The 10,706-nt window shown below is 56.0% G+C and overlaps 1 protein-coding gene across 4 annotated transcripts in view; it reads left to right on the top strand.

Moving 5' to 3' along the window:
* PIGO (phosphatidylinositol glycan anchor biosynthesis class O) overlaps positions 1-10,706 on the top strand; it is a 126,266-nt gene that overhangs the window by 110,814 nt on the left and 4,746 nt on the right. For 3 of the 4 annotated variants that reach the window (XM_080973438.1, XM_080973436.1, XM_080973437.1), the window contains exons 2-10: positions 978-1,468; positions 2,795-2,938; positions 3,755-3,878; positions 4,639-4,798; positions 5,447-5,620; positions 5,723-7,247; positions 7,880-8,083; positions 9,858-10,051; positions 10,214-10,284. In XM_080973438.1, coding sequence (XP_080829564.1) covers positions 979-1,468; positions 2,795-2,938; positions 3,755-3,878; positions 4,639-4,798; positions 5,447-5,620; positions 5,723-7,247; positions 7,880-8,083; positions 9,858-10,051; positions 10,214-10,284 — 3,086 coding nt within the window. In that variant the 5' untranslated portion in view covers position 978. Of the gene's footprint in view, positions 1-977; positions 1,469-2,794; positions 2,939-3,754; positions 3,879-4,638; positions 4,799-5,446; positions 5,621-5,722; positions 7,248-7,879; positions 8,084-9,853; positions 10,052-10,213; positions 10,285-10,706 lie in introns of those variants that run through there. The other variant, XM_080973439.1, reaches the window with a different exon arrangement.

Below are 10,706 nucleotides of genomic sequence, written 5' to 3' on the forward strand. Positions count from 1 at the left end.
GACACCCGCAGCCCGGCGGAGGCAGCTGGGAGGGGCAGCCCAAGGTCACCCCGCCGGCCCAGGGAGGGAGGGAGGGAGGGAGGGAGCCCCGGTTCCTCGCCCGCCCCGCGTCCTCAGCTGCCACGAAATCCCTTCAACCGGGCCCCCCCCAAACTCGGCCCGCCAGATGTTTTGGGACTACAATTCCCAGCATCCCTGACCACTGGTCCTGTTAGCTAGGAATGATGGGAATTGTGGTCCCAAAAGAGCTGGAGGGCCGACTTTGGGGGGGCCTGCCTTGGCCGTTGACGTAGAGCAGGCACATCCAACTCTCTAGAGACGGCGATCTACTCCAAGAATGATAAAACTGGCAGTGATCTACCCATTGGCATTGCCCATCTTTGCTGAGCTTTTCTTTGGGGGGGGGGGGGAGACCAGAGTTGTTGAACTTTCCTTAAGGGGAGAGGCCGCAGTTGTTGAGCTTTTTTTTTAGGAACAATTGCCAAGAGGTGTTCAGCTTCTTTTAGGGGGGAGTGACCTCAGTTCTTCAGCTTTTGGGGGGAAGGATTGAACGGAGTAGTTGAGCTTCTTCGGCAAAGGATTGCATGAAAACGATCACCCTACAGTTCGCAGCCCTAACAGCTACCACCACTATGCCACCAATGCAGGGAAAGTAAGCTTTCATAGCAGCACCAGCAGAGGGGATGGGACACAGCACCGGGTGCAGGGCGCTGCGTGAGCAACCGGCCAATCACTGACCTCGAGCTTCCCAGTGATCTACATCTCAATCACAGTTGACCAGTTGGACATTGCTGGCGTAGAGCAATGCATCGTTTATCTCATGTTTCACCCGAGCGATGATTTGTGTTATATTACGCCTTCCACAGGTCATACTGCTTGTTCCTACGAAAACACCGGTGAGACTGGTAGGCTTTGAGCACCCAAGGGGTGTGAGGGGCACCCGCTGCTCACCGGTCCTTTCTCCCCCCTCCCTGCAGGATGCAGAGAGTACCAGTGCTGCTCTTCCTCGCCTGGACCTGCTTCCTCTTCTTCTCGGCCATCGGACTCTTCACCAGCGGCTTCCTGCTCATGCGTGTGGAGCTGGCCAACCGCAGCAGCTGCTCGGATCCCCTGGCCGCCTCCCTGCCAGGGGCCAGGGCCCCCCTCGGCTCCTGCTGGCTGCCAAGGCGCTTCCCCAAAGCCGTGCTCGTCATCATCGACGCCCTCAAGTTTGAGTTTGCCCAGTACGACCCCTCCAGGCGGGAGCCGCGGCCTTACGAGAACAAGCTGGGGTTCCTGCACCAGCTGGCCAGTTTGCAGCCCCTGCATGCCCGCCTCTTCCGCTTCCGGGCCGACCCTCCCACCACCACCATGCAGCGCATCAAGGGCATCACCACCGGCTCCCTGCCCACCTTCATTGACGCAGGCAGCAACTTCGCCTCCTACGCCATCCAGGAGGACAACTTGGTCTGGCAGCTGGCGCAGAACGGTGGGTGCCTCCAGAAGGGGGCGCTGAGGGCAGGCTCTTTGCAGAATGTCTTGCCTCTCTTATTCTAGCTGTTGTGGACTAAGGGAGGTGCTTTCTTCATCTTCATTTCTTCCTTCCTTTTCCTCAGATGCACTCTTCTCCCTACTCTTTCATTTTTCTCTCGGGACTTAGCCTGCAAGTGCTAGTGACAAAATGGTTCCTTTTATGTTTCTGGTGTAGACTTGCATCATGTGCTACTCCCTTGTAGGTTATGACTCGGGAGTTGAGAGCAGGCAGATTTATGTTTGAGGTTGGGAAGAAGCGTCTGGCAAGTTCAGTTTTGCTCCACTTGGGATGGGGTTGCTTTGACCTGCGGAACATGAGAGCCAGGGCCCTGGTCTCTGTGGTGTATATTGTGGTTTGGAGGCAGGAGCTGGATCTGGGCGTAGGCCAGCCATCCTTCTACGCTGGGCATATGACTTCATGGCATGTCTGCTTGTGGTGAGGGGAAATGGCCTCCAAAGCGACTAGGCGGGGATGTTGTACAAAAGCTTGTTCCCTGTTATGCTTCAGACTGACAGGTTACTCTGAAAAGACTACTGCAGAAGTACGTGGGGAAATAAATTAGTACAAAACTGGCCGTGAACTAATTCTTGATGTGGTCTTATATATTCTGGGGACTTTTGCCTTTGTGGTTTGATGATGCAGGTTGGAGGAAAAGTTCAGACAGGGACCTCTTTTGTGGCTACATACACTGAGCACCAGCTCAAATCAGCAGGGAGAACTCAAGAGGTTGCGGGGGTCTGCCTGTGCTGTGTTTGCTACCAAGGCAGAATGTGGGCATGAAATGTGTGGAATGGTGTGGGTCATTGTTGATTGTTTGTTTAACACATTTATAAATGGCTTCATATTTTGAAAAGAAATTTTTAAAGTGATGTACAATGTAGAAACTATAAACAATATGCTTCCTGAAGCTGCCTCAGCACCTCAAGGAAAGCAGACTGTGGCTTTCAGTTCTTCCCATATGTATTTTTTTTTAAGAAAACCCAAACTTTTGTCAGGTGGAAACTGCACCACTGTGGTGTTATTGGCTCAGAGGAGCTGATCTGTAGTGACTGTGATGCTGTTTCCCTGAGCTGGAGGAGAGCTGTGCGCATATCCGTCCTTGGCCTTGAAGGTTCTGGTTGGGTGGCTCTGAAGATGGATTTCCTGAGCTCTCTAGAAAGGAACCAAGAGAGACGGAACCTGGAGCTCCTGGACTCCACTGACTAGGTTTTGGCTCCCTGACTTGGTGACCTGCTCATTGCTGTGCTCTAAACACCCCTCTCTCATTCCCCCCCTTTGCAGGGAAAAGAGTGGTGTTCATGGGGGACGACACCTGGGACGGGCTTTTCCCCCAGGCCTTCCACCGCTCGTACTTCTTCCCTTCTTTCAACGTGAAGGATCTTCACACTGTAGATGATGGAATCCTGCAGCTTTTGTATGAGACAGGTGAGCCGCTGTCCCGGGCTGGAGTTCTTGGCTCCCTTTTCGTGCCAGGTTGCTGGAGGAAACTGGCGGAGCAGGCAGAGGCACTTTGCAGCCGGGTGAGAGGCCTGCTGGGAGTGGCTTGCCCTCTGTCTGCCCTACATGTTCTCTGTCCATAACCTTGAAGGGTGATGTGGCCTTGAAGGCTTCAGCTCTGGTGTGGCTCTAGTCCCCTTGTGCCAGCCAGAATCCTTGAGGAAGAGACATTCTAAATTGTTAAAGAGTTATTGAAAATTGTTTTTTGCAAAAGGGGGAATATTGAAAAAAATTTTAATGTTTTGTTTTTAATGGGAAAACCTTGTTTTCAAAATGGATTGCCTTGCCTTGAATTTATGTCAGCTTTAAAAAGGGAAGTAGGCTGCCTCATCGAATTTTGTTTTTGAAACGACTTGTTTTGCACTAAGCACGGCTCTGCAAATTGCATGAATGGAATTTCTTCACCCACAATAACATCCTTTCCGTGTGGTTTTTCCAATGAGAAGCCACTCATCCTCCACCAGCCCTTGTCACCCCCTGCCCTCTGCTGGCAGCAAAGTCTAAAACGTCTGCTGGCTTTTTGCCTTCCTCTCATTGTCTTCTCCCTGTGTCTTCAAGGCCTGGCCCTGAGCACATCTGAAGGTGTGCATTGAAGGGGGAGGGGGAGAAATCTGCTCCTGCTCTTCCTCTCAGCCCTCAGTAAAGTGCGCCAGAGAAGAAAGAAACATTGGCTGCCTCTCAGAGTGGAAGGGTCAAGTCTTCATGCTTCTCCCCCCCTCTCTCCCTCTCTCTGTGGTGGCGCAGTCGATGGTGGCGAGTGGGAGTTGCTGATTGCCCACTTCTTGGGCGTGGATCACTGTGGCCATAAGCATGGACCAGACCATCCGGAAATGGCCAAGAAGCTCTCGCAGATGAATGACATGCTCAGGTGAGCTGGTTTCTCAGGTCATGTGGGTGCCCCTGGCTTCTCAGCACCAGCCCATTGTGTGCCAAGGACTGAAGCAGGATGAGCAGCAGCTGGGCCTTCCAGAGGAATGTGGATTGTGCTGGCCAGCGCTGGGAGGGGCAGAAGTGGGAGTTCTCCTGCTTGTTTTATTCTCCTTCCTCTGCTTTGGGCTCCAGCTGCTTGGGGACCTCAAAGGTCTTTGGACGTTTGCATTATGTTAGGGGCCCCTTTGCCAACCTGGTGCCCACTAGACATTTTGGAGTGCATCAGGCCCTGACAGCATGACTCTGCTGGGAGTTGTAGTTCAGAGCACCTGGAGGGCACCAGGTGGGCGACAGCTGTGTCAATGTCCCTTTAAACATTAGCTTTTGAGCTCCTTGTAGAGAGTGCTCTTGGATGAGCCTCTGATTCAGACTCTGAAGGACCCCCTGGAGGCAGTTTGAACTGGAGCCACTTGGCCAGTGTTGCCCCAACCAGGATTTGAGCCCTGGCCCTCCCTGGAAGGGGAACAGCCGGCCTGGAGCCCCAGGACCTGCACCCTGGAAGTTAAGCCCCAGAGTTGGTTTGCTGCAGGAGAGCATCTCAGGCTGTGAGTCAGAAAGTCCCCCGTCAAACCTGCATTTGGCCTCAGGCGCCCCTGAAGGTCCTGCCTAAACAACATGGCTGGCGCCCACCCACTTTGCCGTGGGGGGCACCCGCTGGCACAGGGAGGCGGCTGAAGTCCCGTGTTGTTGATGGACAGGTCACTGGTTGACCACCTGGCGAATGACACGCTGCTCCTGGTAGCAGGGGACCACGGCATGACGGGGACCGGAGACCACGGAGGGGACAGCGAAGAGGAGGTCAACGCAGCCCTCTTTGTGTACAGCAAAGCCCAGCTGTTCCAGAGCCACCCGCCTCAGGTAAGCCAGGTGGAGGAAGGCTCTCTCTCTCTCTCTCTCTGTTGCACTTCCAAAGGGATCTTTCCCTTCCCACCTTTTGCATCTGGTCAGCCACTGTGAGAAAGGAGGCTGGACTAGATGGGCCATCAGCCGGACCCAGCAGGCTCTAAATTACCTTCTTAGGTGGCGGAGAGCTTGTTGCAACTGTGCAAATAACCCCTTGGCCAGTTGCGCTTGGGAAAGGAGATTGATGCTCTTTTTCAGGCTTCTTACCTTTTAGAGCTGAAGAGTGCGGTCATGGCTGCCTGCCAGCTTCTTGCTGGCTGGCTGGGTGAGGAGAAGGCGGGAGGCTTTTGAGAAGGCAAAAGGTTGTGCCTCTGTGGCATGGCTTCCGCCTTGGATGCAGGAGCCCCAGGATCAATCCCCGATGGCACCTCCAGGCCAGGATGGGAGAGGCTGCTGCCTGCAACTCTGGAGAGCCACTGCTGTCAGTCAGGGTAGACGTAACTGAGCCAGAGGGACCCAATGGTCTGAGTCTGTACCAGGCGGCTTCCTGTGCTCCTGGTGCTGCTTGCCTGCTGTGGGTGGGTGGGGTCCTGGGGGTCCCCACAGGGTGCTGTTCTCCCTGCCCTTCAGCAGCCGGACCCCTCGCTTCCTCCCTCTCTCCAGGAGCCAGAGACCGTCCCGCAGGTGAACCTGGTCCCCACACTGGCCCTGCTGCTGGGAGTGCCGGTGCCCTACAGCAACATCGGGGAAGTGATGGCTGAGCTGTTTGCCGCAGAGGGCGGCGCTGCCTCCTCGCTCCTTGCCCAGCTGGAGGCATACAGCGTCAACGCCCGGCAGGTAAGAGGAGCTCGGCGGCCGGATCTTGAGGCAAAAGGCTCCTTAGAGTCCCTCCCCCTTGAGTGTTCCTGCGCTCAGTGACGGAGACACTTGGCGTTGCAGGTTGACCGCTTCCTGCGCTCCTACTCACGGGCAGCCCAGGACATATCGGTAGAGAAGATGCGGCGGCTCCAGGACCTCTTCTCTGCTGCCGTGGAAGAGCATGAGCAGCTCTCCGCCCAGCTGGGGCCTCCTGCTCTGCCTCACCTGGAGCACCTCCGGGGCCGCTTCCGGCGCTATCTGCAGGAGGCGAGGGCCGTCTGCGCTGAGTCCTGGGCCCGGTTCCACCCGGCCCGCATGCTGGCTGGCTGCGCCCTGCTGACGTCTTCCTGTGTGCTGTGCTACGTTGCCTCCAGAGTGGCCTCGGGCCTGAGCTTCTCCTACCGACGCCTCCTCCTCTACCCTGTCCTCTGGGGTGTGGTGGGGGTGGCCCTGCCCAGCCTGGCTCACCTCCTCGGCTGGGCCGCTGCGGACCTCGTCCTGCTCTCCTCCTGGGGAGCGGCGGCCTCCCAGTGCGGCTTCTTCTGGCACTGCTGGGCCAAGCGGCCATGGAGGAGCCACGCGGCCAGCGCTTGTTCTCCCTCTGCGGGCACCAGCCTGAGGCAGAGGCTGCGGGCATCGGGGCTGGGCCTGCCCGGAGGCATCCTGCTGGCTCGCTGCGGCGCCATGCTCTCAGACAGCTTTGTGGTGGCCGAGGCGCAGGTGGCGCCCTTCCTGCTGGCCTCGCTGGTTCTGCTGCTGGTGCTGCGCCTGCACTGGGAGGGGCGGCTGGAGGGCGGCTCCCCCCCGGCCCTGCGGCTGCTGGGGCTGCTGGGCGTGGTCCTCACCTGCGCCCGCCTCTCGGCGCTCTTCCGGCAGTGCCGCGAGGAGACCCCCTGCTGCCGCTCCTCGACACTCCTGGCCCCGCTCTCCAGCCTGCAGGACCCGGGGGCCAAGAACTCCTGCTACCTCCTCTGCCTGGCCGTGCTGGCCCTCCTGGCCTGGGGCGTGCGCCGCTGGCTGCGCCACTACGGCAACCTCAACAGCCCCAGTGCCCCAGTGCTCTTTGTGCGCTGGGGCTTCCCGCTGCTGGCCGTCTGCGTGGGGGGCTACTGGGCCATCACCTCCGGGGCCGAGGAGGCCCTGGTCAAGCTGCACGCCTGGGTGCAGCTGGCCCTGGTGGCCTTCCCCCAGGGGATCTTCGGCCTGGTGCTGGTGGGGCTCCTGCTGGTCCTCTGGGACCCCGTGACCGTCTTTGTGCGCGACAGCCGGGAGCCGGCCGAGGCCCCCATCGTCTCGCCCAGCTCCCAGGCGGAGCTCCAGCACGTCATCCCCCAGCTCTACCGGCGCATGCAGCAGTCCCTGAAGAGCCGCCTGGACGAGGCCCGGTCGGGCGGCAGGGCCACGGTGGCCGCCTACGGGCTGGGCAGCGTCTACTCGGCCGCGCTCCTCATCTGCCTGGCCCTGCTGGGCTTCCTCTTCATGACGCTGCACAGCGAGCGGCTCAGCCTGGCCTTCCTGCTGCTCTTCCTCGAGGCCTTCGCGCTGCTCTGGATGCACGCCTGCGCCGTGGCGCTCTCCTCCTCCTCCTCCTCCTCCTCGCAGGCTGGTGAGTAAGGGCACGGCCCTGGATCTCCGCTCCTCCTGAGTCAGGGCTCTCGACAGCATCCTCTTCCAGGAAGGGCTTTGCTCTCAGAGAAATGGCAGAAGCTCAAAATGGCCCAGCTGTTAACTGTTAAGGCATAGTGGTGCCCTAGGAATCTGCAGGGGAGGTCCCCGGGAAGAGGGGAGCGGGAGGAGGCCACAGAAACTGCAAAGCAAGCAGTGTGGTGCAGGGGTTTGAGTGGCAGACTAGGACCTCGGAGACAAGGGATCTCTGCTTGCGCAATGGGATGTTCCCCACCTCTCCATTGGATTTTGCATAAATGTGCAATTTACTATTAGAGTTTTGAATTTTGTTGTGTTGTTATCTTCTTCAGTGGGGCATGCAAACAGCTATTCTGAATAACCCTTTTTAAAAGGTGGGGATGAGTTTATGGAACTGAGGGGAGGGCGGTTGCCCCAAAATACTTGGGAACCTCTGGCAGGGGAGAGGGGAGTCTCGCCAGGCGAGTGGAAATCCTTGCACTGATGGGGTGGGTTAGTTGAACGTTATTCTGGTTCCCGCCGTGGAAGCTCTGCCGCGTTGTGTCTCCAGGGGTTCCTTGCTGGCCCTGACGGTTCTCGTCCTCCTACCCCCAGATCCCTTCGTGGTGCCCTGGTACGCCCTCATCGCCTGGGCTCTCGCTGCCGCCCAGTTCTTCTATGCCACAGGCCACCAGCCAGTCTTCCCAGCCATCCACTGGAACGCAGCCTTTGTCGGCTTCCAGCAGGGGCATGAAACCAACCTGCTGCCCGCGCTCCTGGTCGGGGCCAACACCTTCGCCTCCCACATCCTCTTTGCAGGTGAGTCCGCTGCCTCCGGGAAAGGCCCCAAGACTCTTCCTCTGAGCTTGCAACAGGCAGAGCGTGAATGGTGCTTGCTTTGGCCCCAGGTAAGTGACTGCGGAGGGTGGCTTGGCAAAGGCTGCCTGCTCAGCACCAAGAGTTGGGTTTGGGTAGCAAATGAAGACTCTTGGCATCCACAGCAGGGGCAGGGAGCCTGTGGACCCCACGGCATTGCTGGACTCCAGTTCCCAGCATTCAGCATGGCCACTTGGGGGTGCTGGGAGCTGAGGTACAGCTGCACCTGGAGAGACACGGCCTCCCCACTCCTGATCTACAGGCCCACAGCAGCTCCCGAAATATCACCAGCATCTTGGCATCGGCAATAGGAGTGTGTGTGTGTGTGGGGGGTCTGTTTATGGGGCCTTACCTGGGAAGAGAAGACTGGGGTGCCCCCCACCCAGCATCTGTTAACATAGCTTGGCTTTTGCTTTTCTCCCTAGCTTTGCCAGGCATGGGAACTGCTATGAGGCAAGCACCCACACATGGTTTTAGGCACCTGCTTAAAACTTCTTTATTTCAGAAAGCCTACCTAGAATTTTGCTTGTTTTGCATGTTTGCTGATTTCATCTGCATTTGATTGATGACTTTGCAGTCCTCAATACAGCACATGGAGAATTTTCTGATTAAGTGGTCTGTTTTTTTCTTTCTAAATATATCAAAATAGGGAGGGCCTCCAACTTCCTCTGCATTGTCCTGAGGGCGTCAGAGAGTGGAGTCTGGTGGGACCTGGTTCCTGATTGCCTTTTTGGCTGAAGGGGAGGGGGCATAATCCCCCCAGGCATTGCTTAGCACAGTGTTTTCCAAAGTGGGCGGAACTGGCGGGGGTGCTGGGGTTTCCTAAGGGGGGAGGCAAAGAGGTGTAAATGGCTAGCTGACTTCAAAAAGCTGATATCCTTGAATCAAGCTCATCAGTTTCATTGAATTAATTAAGCTGAATAGTTTTACTTGGATTCTGAATAAATTTGCAATTTTTATTTTTTTGCATACCGTAGATTCCCATGTATAAGACAACTTTTTAACCCTGGAAAAGAGGTTAAGAAGTCGGGGGTCGTCTTATACGCGGGATATGGGCGGCAGGCGGCGGGCTCTGCGCGGGAGAGAGCTTTCTCCCGGGGCGAAGTACAGCCCGCTGCTGCTGCGAACTCCGCACCAGGAGAAAGCTGCCCGGCACGGAGCCTGCCCAGCTGCTGCTCTGGAAGTAGCAGCAGCAGCGGACGGCGGGCTCTGCTCTGCACCGGGTGGCTTTCTCCCAGCGCGGAGCTGCCCAGTGTATTAAGCGACTGGGCTTATAAGACGAACCGCCAAATTGCAGCTGCCAATTTCGGGGGTCGTCTAATAGGCCCAGTCGCCTAATATGCCGGAATCTACGGTAATTTTTATTGAGTTTTCCATATTTCATTACATTTTCATTACACAAATCCGTAACTTAAAGCATCTGAATAAATTTGCAATTAATTGTTACTGTTTTGAGTTGTATTGTGTTATTTTCTTCCTGAGTGGACTGTGCAAAACACTATTCTGAATAATGCTTTTTATAGGCAGGGTAGCAGGTGCTGGGGCTGGGGCTGCGTTGATGGAACCAAGTGAGTGGGGCCCCGAAAGAGTTTGGGAAGCACTGATTTAGAGGGATTTATCTTCTCGCCCCTTTCTTTTTTCCTCTGGGTTCCATCAGCTGATGGACCCCGGCATTCTCTCCAGTGACCCCTCTCTCTTCCTCCTTTCCTCGAGGTAGCCGGCTGCCCTTTGCTTCTGCTTTGGCCGTTTGTCTGTGAAATGCCCACCGCCTCCAAGGGCAAGAAGTCGAAGGCAGAGCCTCCAGACAGGGAGGAGCAGATGATGGAGATGAGGCTCCGGGAAGCCCCAGAGAAGTTTTCAGCAGCGCTTCTGCAGCTGGGGCTCAAGTACCTGCTTGTTCTGGGGGTTCAGGTACGTGCCTGGAAGCAAACACCGGGGGAGGCCTTTTTCTGCAAGCCAGAGAGAGGGAGGGAGAGGCGGCGATGGGGACTGGTGGGCTGTGCATGTGAGGATACAGTGAATGAATGCCAGGAGTTTTACCTGCAGCCTGAACTCCTTTTCTTTCCCCCATAGATTCTGGCTTGTGTTTTGGCAGCGATCATCCTCAGAAGGCACCTTATGGTCTGGAAGGTGTTTGCCCCCAAGTAAGTTGGGCAAGTGTCCTGTGGCTCTGGAGCTCAGTCCCCCCCGTGTGCTGGCAGGGAAAGGGTTGGGTGTTTCAGAGCCCAGGGCTGCCAGGCAGAGTTGCAAGGCTGGGTGGGAAATGGGTGGTCTGAGTTAGAGTTCTGTCAGCTGTAGGCTGCTCTCTCTCTCTGTCTTTTGTATTATTTTTTTATTTCAAATATACAAATAAATACATAGATAACAGACACATGCATTAATAACCACTACAGAAATCAAATAATATCAGACTTAATAACCTATGTAAGGTTATTAAGGTTATATTTCCTTTTCTTCTGTTTGTTTCATTTTATATATATATATGTAGAGATGTACTCTACATATATATATATAAAATGAAACAAACAGAAGAAAAGGAAAAAGACAAAACAAAGACAGTGACAGA

Source organism: Podarcis pityusensis (assembly GCF_964106645.2).
Source record: "Podarcis pityusensis genome assembly, chromosome: 11".
NCBI lineage: Eukaryota > Metazoa > Chordata > Lepidosauria > Squamata > Lacertidae > Podarcis > Podarcis pityusensis.